The 9,260-nt window shown below is 30.4% G+C and overlaps 1 protein-coding gene across 1 annotated transcript; it reads right to left on the bottom strand.

Annotated features, from left to right (window-relative positions):
- Nucleotides 1-1,073: 1,073 nt before the first annotated feature.
- Nucleotides 1,074-2,108, bottom strand: LOC140889689 (uncharacterized). Its single transcript, XM_073297412.1, has one exon. It carries the CDS (start codon nt 2,106-2,108, stop codon nt 1,074-1,076), a length of 1,035 nt encoding a protein of 344 aa, XP_073153513.1.
- Between the last annotated feature and the right edge of the window lie 7,152 nt (nt 2,109-9,260).

Below are 9,260 nucleotides of genomic sequence, written 5' to 3'. Positions count from 1 at the left end.
AATATTCATCAAATGCCTGCGATTTAAACTCAGCGGCATTATCAAGACGAATTTTCTTGATTGAATAATCTGGGAATTGAGCTCGTAATTTAATAATTTGCGCAAGTAATCTAGCAAATGCTATATTTCGAGTTGAAAGCAAACTCACATGTGACCATCTAGTAGACGCATCAATCAATATCATGAAATATCGAAATGGTCCACATGGTGGGTGTATAGGCCCACAAATATCCCCATGGATTCTTTCCAAGAAGGTTGGAATTTCAACATCAACCTTTGTAGGGGAAGGTCTTATAATTAGTTTGCCTTGTGAACAAGCAACACATGAATAATCATTATGCAAAAGAATCTTCTGGTTCTTTAAAGGGTGTCCATGTGAGTTCATTATTATTTTGCGCATCATTGTTGCCCCAGGGTGACCAAGCCGATCATGCCATAGTTTGAAGCTTTGTTGGTCGATAAACTTCTGGTTTGTGCAAGTGTTTGCTTCAACTGCTTTTATTGTGGTAAAATACATCCCAGAAGGGAGTGCACATAACTTTTCTTTTATCTGCTTCTGGCCAGATATAATAGATGTAATACCAAGGTATTCAAAATTATTCTCATTTAATGTTTCAATATGATATCCATTTCGACGGATATCTTTAAAGCTGAGCAAATTTCTGCTGGATTTGCTAGCATATAATGCATTTTCAATGTATATGCTTGTATCATTTGGTAAAATGATTTTTGCCTTTCCATAGCCTTCAATAATTTTTGATGCACCTGATATTATTATAACATTATTTTCAGCTAATGTTAATTCCAAAAAGTATCTTTTATTTTGAAGGATGGTATGTGTTGTACCGCTGTCTGCGAGGCATTCATCGTGATATTTCATCATTAATCTAAAACAAAATATAACTCAATAAGCAATAATTTCAATAAAATGATAAATAAAATTTATTGAATAATAATCAAATAACATCACCGAAAATCCTAAACATGAATTGAAATTCAAAACAATAACTAGACAACGATAACCTAATAACGAAAAAATTGAACTCCAAGTAAAAACAAAGTCATAGAAAACATTATTCTTTGTTTTCTAACACACCACCACCAATCAAATGATCTATATTTCCATCATGATGAGCGAAGAAATCAGAGACATCCAAGTGAGTTATATCAACTGGATCATCAGAATCCACAAGATTTGCCTCTATTTTTCCTTTTTCCTTCATCGAGCTTTGGTAAAGATCCACAAGATGTTTTGCTGTACGACAGGTACGAGACCAATGTCCTTCCACCCCACATCTATAACATTTATCTTCAAACTCCTTTGAACTTTTTTCATTTGCTTCTTCATTATTGGAATTCCACTGCTGGTGGCTTGTCTTATGTTTCTTTCCAATTTGTTGCTGATAGTTTCTTCTTTGGCCACGCCCACGGCCACGGCCACGGCCACGCCTGCTCTCATTGTTATGATTTTGTGCTGAGTTAGCATTTGCTTCAGGAAATGCATTTCCATTTGCTTCAGGAAATGGTGTAGATCCAGTTGGGCGCAATTGGTGATTTTTCATGAGTAACTCATTATTTTGTTCAGCAACTAGTAAGCAAGATATTAGCTCGGAGTACTTTTTGAATCCACGTTCACGATATTGCTGCTGCAGGAGCACATTTGATGCGTGAAAAGTGGAGAATGTTTTTTCTAACATGTCTTGATCTGTGACTTTCTCTCCACAGAGTATTAGGGTGGAGCTTATCTTAAATAATGCAGAATTATAATCACTTACAGACTTGAAATCTTGTAAGCGTAGATGCATCCATTCGTATCGAGCTCTTGGAAGAACAATAGTTCTCTGATGGTCAAATCTTTCTTTTAGATTTTTCCAAAGCTCTTGTGGTTCTTTCACAGTGAGATATTCGGTTTTCAACCCATCGTTGAGATGATGACGAAGGAAAATGAGTGCTTTTGCACGATCCTGCTGGGACATTTCATTTCCTTCTTTGATTGTATCCCCTAAATTCATAGAGATAAGATGGATCTCGGCATCCAATATCCATGACAAGTAGTTCTTTCCGGACAAATCAAGTGCTTCAAATTCAAGTTTGGTGATGTTCGACATGATGAAATCTATATACAAAAATCAATTATTAAAATTACTACAATATTCGTTAACAATAAAAAAATCTTTAAAAATGCAGATAAAGTACGAATAATCAAAATCATGTTGCTCATTTACACAGACCATTCACATTAATACTTACTAACATATATATATGAGATAATTTGAATTAATTAACAAAAGGATAGGCACTAAATAAAAATAATTTGAATTAAAAAGCTCAAGTTTTAAGTATTGGATAATGATGTGAATCTAAATTCATGCAATTTATATGTGCACGATACCAACCTACATCAATATTCTCAATACAAATCTTTGAAATACAATCACATCAATTTAAAAAAAGATATCATCATCGTAAATTCCAAAAAAAAAAAAAAATCTACCAAATAAATTCATTAGCATTACTTTAATTATTATCGGATATATTATATATCATATATTTCAAACTAGACATATATATATATATATATATATATATATAAACCGATATTCTTCAAGAACATCGGAATGATTTAATATCTTGAATCATAGATCTTGAAGGTTAAAAATTATGTCACTTCAGGGACATCAATATAGAACAAGAGTAATGCTACTTCAGGAGCATTAATAAAAGTTATGAATTTGCGTTCTTCAAGAACATCCACATAACCTAGATCTTGTGTTATTTCGAGAGTATAAATATCAAATCTGAATATTGCGCTACTTCAGGAGCATTAATTTAGAACAAGGAGTATTAACATAAGACCAAAATTTCTGCGATTTCGAGGGCATCAATATTAATTTAAATATTGTGCTGCATCGATAGCATTCATACAAAAAAAATTTGTTTGTGAGTTTTACCTCAAAGAGCACTCGTGCTGATAACGTGTTAAAATTATAAAGAATATGGAGTTGAGAGAATGAATAGAAGTGCTTTATTCACTATTGGAGGCCTCTATTTATAGAGTGTATTTACAGATTTGAATAGTAGATAACACGATAAACCTAATCTCAATGATCATCTACAACACATTATCTATAACATAGTTATAAATTTAAGTTTTTTTAACATTTTTTTTTCAAAATATAACTTTTCTAAAATTTATGCTATTAAATTCCAATATGTATTTTAACTTTTTTTTCAAACACCAAAATGAAATTTGAATTCCATGATTTTAAAATCCAAATCCAAATCCAATTCCAATTTCAATTCCAAATTCTATTTTTTAGGCATCCAAATATACTGTAACTGGTGAAATTGGGTGCAGTCATGATTTACGACATTTGGAGTAGATGTTCGCTAACAAATCATGAACTACGACTCTATGGCGTCGAGCGGATTTGAACCTACGATGCTCATATTCCTACTATCCATAAAAAGATAAAAACAAGTCAAGTTGATACATGGGTCCCACAAAAGTGGCCAATAAAAAACTGACACGATGCTACCCTGAGTGTACCCTCAGGATAGCATCGAATTATCCATGCTTATGAAGGAACCTTGAATTGGAGCAAGAGGTTGTGCTGGCTAAGTTTTCTATTTGGTAAGTAGGCGTGTTCTAAAATTTATACCGTATCCAACAAATTTATCATTTCCTATAGGATAATTTTTAAGCATAAATAACTGCGCGGTCCGAAAGTTAGATGTGTTGTAGTTTACCAAGGGTACGGGTCAACCTTGTTCGTATTTACGGTAAAAAATAATATTTTTCGCAGAAAGGGTAATAATTTTTCATGAGTGACTCAAATAGGAGATCCGTCTTACAAAATTGATTTGTGAAACCGTCTCACATAAGTTTTTGTGATTTACCAATTCTAGTCGATATAGCTCATGTGACGCCCAGTGCTGAAAAGAGGGCTGAGAGTGATCGTCGGTGCTAAGAGGTTGCACGGACAATGAGCAGCTCCTGACAGGCTTCTAGGAGAAGGAAGACATGAATATCGATCCTGTACCGAAATCCGAAATGAGAGAGATTCTGAGACTGTGTAGGTATGAGACTGCACGGTTAAAGAGGATTTAAAAGGTTTGATAGGTACTACCCATATCAAGAAGATGCATCTTTTTTTCCGGAGCTCATCATATAAGAACTCCAAAGTTAAGCGTGTTTGTCTTAGAAAAATTATATGATGGATGATCCTTTGGTAAGTTTCTCAGGGTGCGTGTGAGTTAGGACATAAGCACGCAGAAAAAATTCGCCTTGATACAGTGAGGATAGTCTTCGAATCTGGGGCAATATAGTTGGTATCAGAGCCGACTTTTCTTAGTAAGGTATGGTTCGGGGACGAACCACACGGAAGCTTGTGGGCATGTGACGTCTGGTAGGGGTGAGCATTCGGTTAATTCGGTCAAAAACCGAACCGAATTAACCAAAATCGAATTAACCGAATTGTTTTTTGGTTAACCGAACCGAATCGAATTTATATTAAAATCGATTTAACCGATTATTTAAAAAAATTTAAAAATTAAAAATTTTATAAAATTAATAATTTAAATATGATTTTTTATCATTATAAAAATATATTAAGATTAAAAAAATTAAAATATGAAAAATTAAGTAAAATATTAAATATAAGCCATTAAAAATATATTATAAATTATATATAAGGTATAATAAAAAAAATTCAAAATTTAATTATTTATAATTCGGTTAACCGAATTAACCGATTTTATTTTTAAGAAAACCAAAAACCGAATAGAATTAACCGATTTAACCGAAATTTTCTAACATAAAAACCGAATTTTCGAATTAACCGAACCGAATTTCCGAATTGATTCGGTTCGGTCGGTTAATTCGGTTTAACCGAAATTTTGCTCACCCCTAACGTCTGGGATGAAAAGTGGGCGGGGAGGATCGTCGATGCCAAGAGGTTGCATGGACAATGAGCGGCTCATGGCAGACTTCTAGGCGAAAGGAGACATGAATGAACCGATCCCGTACTGGAATGAGAGAGATTCTGAGACTGTGTAGGTATGGGACTGCACGGTTGAAGAGGGCTTAAAATATTTGAGAATGCATCTTTTTTTCGGGAGATTATCATATAAAAACTCCAAAGTTAAATGTTCTTGACTTGAGAAAATTATAGGATGAGTGACATTTTGAAAAGTTTCTCAAGGTGCGTATGAGTGAGGACATAAACACGTTAGAAAGACTGGTCTTAATACAGTGAGGATAGTCGTCGAATCTGGGTCGTTACATGGCTGATAGTTCATCTAACAAAAATCTCAAGAATTTGGGCCCTTACATGGCTGATATTTCATCTAACAAAAATCTCAAGTTTGAGACAAGGTTTCAAGTCTGTGTTAATTATAATCTACAACACAAAAAAATGAAAGAAATTAGTTACGCCAAAACTCTGATAAAATGGAATTACATTATTTTGCTATAGATTTTAAATAAAAATATCATAGTTGATGTGTAACTGTGTGTAATTTATCAACTCTTGTGCAAGAAACTAATCCCACCAAACTCTCGAGAGCTGAGTTCACGCGTACTACACACACACACACTATATATATATATATATATATATATATATATATATATTCTTTTCATCCTGCATATATATCTTTTAAAAAAAGGGTTGACCTCGAAGGAGACCCCATTTCACATGAGTCAGAGGCCCATTGGCTCATGCGGAGGGTAAATCGAGGGGTGTGCACGAGCGGCAGGAACCTGAAGGAGGGAGCACATGGCCCAATCCCCAGAGCATACCCCCCACAATATTTCAGTAGGGAATATGCTCCACACGAGGATCGAACCCGCAACGCTGGAGAATTTCTTCCCACGTCACCTCAGGCCTTACCAACTCGCCTATGCCCCTGTGGGCTTCGTCCTACATATATATGTATGCAGTAACTTGGCTATTTTAAAATGAGAGGCATGTACTATACTATTAACTAAGTGTGAGACCTCAATACCTAAATAATATTTGGTGAAATAGTTTTTTAATTCTAAAATTCCCTTTTGGTATTTTCTAGATACTTTTGTACGTTTTTGAATTGGACTCTTTAAAAAATGATTGTGTTTTATTTATTATATAACTATTTAATTATTTATAATAAAATGTGTTTAAAATTTCAAATTTCATAATTATATAAAAATTATATTTCTAAAATTAACGTCGTATTTAATTTTAGAGTATGTCTCGTGTGAGACAGATTGATCCGTCATATGTAAAATAAGATATAATATTTTTGACATACAAAATAATATTTTTTCATTAATCGGATGAAATAAGATATATGTCTCACAAAATTGACATGTGTGATCGTTTCACAAACTTTTTGTGTTAATTTTATAAATATCATTAACTAAAGAAAAAGTTCAACAACATATGCTATTTTTTGCTTTTAAAATGTGATGGATGGTTATTATGAAATATATGTTTTATTGTCAAATTACGTTAGTCCAAATGTTAGGATAATCGAGTCGAAGTCTTGAAAATTTGGGCTTGAATCGTTTATAATCGAGTTGAGCTCGAGTTTTATTTAATAAATATATTAATGACTCACGATTTTATTCGAGCTTTTATCGAGCCTAAATACACTTAATAAATATCAATTATAAATTTAAATATTTATTAAAATTATTAAAATTTACATTTATATTTAGAGAAAAATATAATATTCTTATTAAAATTTTTAATTTTATTTTAATAATCGATTTTTATATATTTGAGATAAGTAAAAGCGTAAAATCTATAAATCAAATATCAAAGCTATTATTTTTTCATCTAAGAGCTGACTCATAAGCCTATTAACGAACATGTTCATGAGCTAACGAGACGAATATTGTAAAGCTCGAACTTGGTTAGTTTATCTTAACGAGCTTAATTAAATGAGATCAAATGAGCTTTTATCAAATCAAGCTTCGAATAACTCACGAGCAGTTTGGTTCATTTACAACCCTACTAACATCAATGTAAGCAATATTTAAATATATATATATATATATAGTTTTTTTATGGTGCCCAACACTATATGCCCACTTCATGCCCACCATATACAAGTCAACTCATTTATTGTACCGGTCAACTCATCTATTATACATGATGGACATGAAGTGGGCATATAGTGTTGGGCACCATAAAAGAACTATATATATATATATATATATATATATATATATATATATCACACTCCAAAAACTATTAATATCCGTAGAGAGGCCAACAGAGTAGCGCATAAGATTGCCAATGTTCTCTAAGATTGTTCATATTCGCAGAGAAGTCAATAGAGTAGCGCATAATATTGTTCAATTTGTTTTTTTCTTCCCAGTCACCATTTATTTTGGTGAATGATGAATTTTAATCTTGGTTGGTTAGGACTTAGGCATATAATGAACGATTCATCTTAATAAAATTATGAGCTTTTTCGTCAAAATTTTTTTAATAACACTCCACATTCTTTAATTAATTTATTTTCGGACAAAATTATCCTTATAATATCTTAAAATTTAATATTATATATATGTTATCCTCATTATAAAAAATTTAGGTATTTTTCATATTAATATATATAATATTGAGATTAAAAAAATTATTACCATAATTTTATTATAGTTTAAGATAAAATATAAAATATCATAAAATATAAAATAACAAAATGATTAAAAAAATAATTTTTATATTATAAATATGATAAATATTAAAATTAATTTTAGTCTAATTTGTTTTTTTATTTTGAAAATTGTTAATATAGAGAAATTTAACTACGAATTTGATAAAATAATATTTTATTTAAAAATAAAATTTTGTTATCAGTTATATTTATTTTTATAATATATATTATAATTAATTTAAAATTTAATTTTTTAAGGTTATAATACAACTTAAGAATATATAGAATTAAACAAATTAAAATAATAAATGCAAACCAAAAATATTTTCAAAAAGTTGAAAAAAATAATAATTTAAAGGTATAACTACACTTTTGGTCTTATTATTTAAGCTTTTTTTTTTCATTTTTGGTCTTATCAAAGGTGAATTTGTATTTTCAATCGTGTAACTTGCGTGTTTTTTTTTTATTTTTATTTTTGGTCCTGTTATGATGAATTTTTATTTTTAATCCTGTTATTTGTATGTTGTTTGCATTTTCGATCCTTTTATTTGTAGTTATTTTCATTTTTCATCTTCTTTTATTGGTCATAAAATGATCGAAAATATAAGTTAAACAATCAAAAATGAAAATAATACACTTAAAGGACTAAAATGAAAATTCACCGTAATAAGACCAAAATGAAAAAAAAAACAAAACAAAACAAAACAAGCTAGTTACATGACTAAAAATACAAATTGATCATCATGACAAAAATGAACTAAATGCAAATAACAAGACTAAAAATATTGTTATCTCTACGTTTAAGAAAAATAGATGTCACAATTTTTTTGTGTGCTTTTTAAATTTTAGGATATTAACAAATTTAATGTTTAGATAACTTATTTTTAAAATTAAAACTACAAATGAATTTACCAAAAATAAAACAATTAATTAAAGGGTATCATTGTCAATATTTGTATAAAACTTAAAAATAAAGTGCGTTTAACAAAAAAGAGAGTGTTGTTGTTGTTGTTGTTATTATTATTATTATTATTATTATTATGTATATGGCACAATAAGATTGCATTAATTTTTTACAATGTGGGTTGCTAGACATACAATAAAAGACAATTATCTGATTTAGCTACTTTATATATTTTACTCAGCACAAAATATGGATCTTTCGTATCCTACATTAATTTAGTGGTCCATTGTGAATCTTCTTCTTATTACTTATTGGTGCATTGTTTAGTTCTAACTTCTAACAAAATCACGGTTAATTTAATTAACGAAGATGCCCACGAAGATGCCCTGGTCGAGTTTTAAGAGTGTGTCCGAGTTAATAGAGGAGACGAATATTTTTTTAGAAATTCGATTCTTTTTGCTAACATTTTTTAGATGAGACTGCCACATAGATGCACAAAATTATCATCAACCATGTTGGATGATGTATTCCTAGCATCAGTTAATAGCTTATAAGGTCTCTAATTATCCTTCCACTGTTTTCTTATTCATCAACTACATAATAATTAGACATAATTAGATTGTTCTTTGTTATGTCTTCTTGTCTTTTCATTTTATTGGCATATATCAATATAAGAAATAGTTCAAAAGTTACCATATCGAACTCA

Source organism: Henckelia pumila, chromosome 3 (genome assembly GCF_033568475.1).
Source record: "Henckelia pumila isolate YLH828 chromosome 3, ASM3356847v2, whole genome shotgun sequence".
NCBI lineage: Eukaryota > Viridiplantae > Streptophyta > Magnoliopsida > Lamiales > Gesneriaceae > Henckelia > Henckelia pumila.
This window is presented reverse-complemented; position numbering and strand designations above follow the sequence as displayed.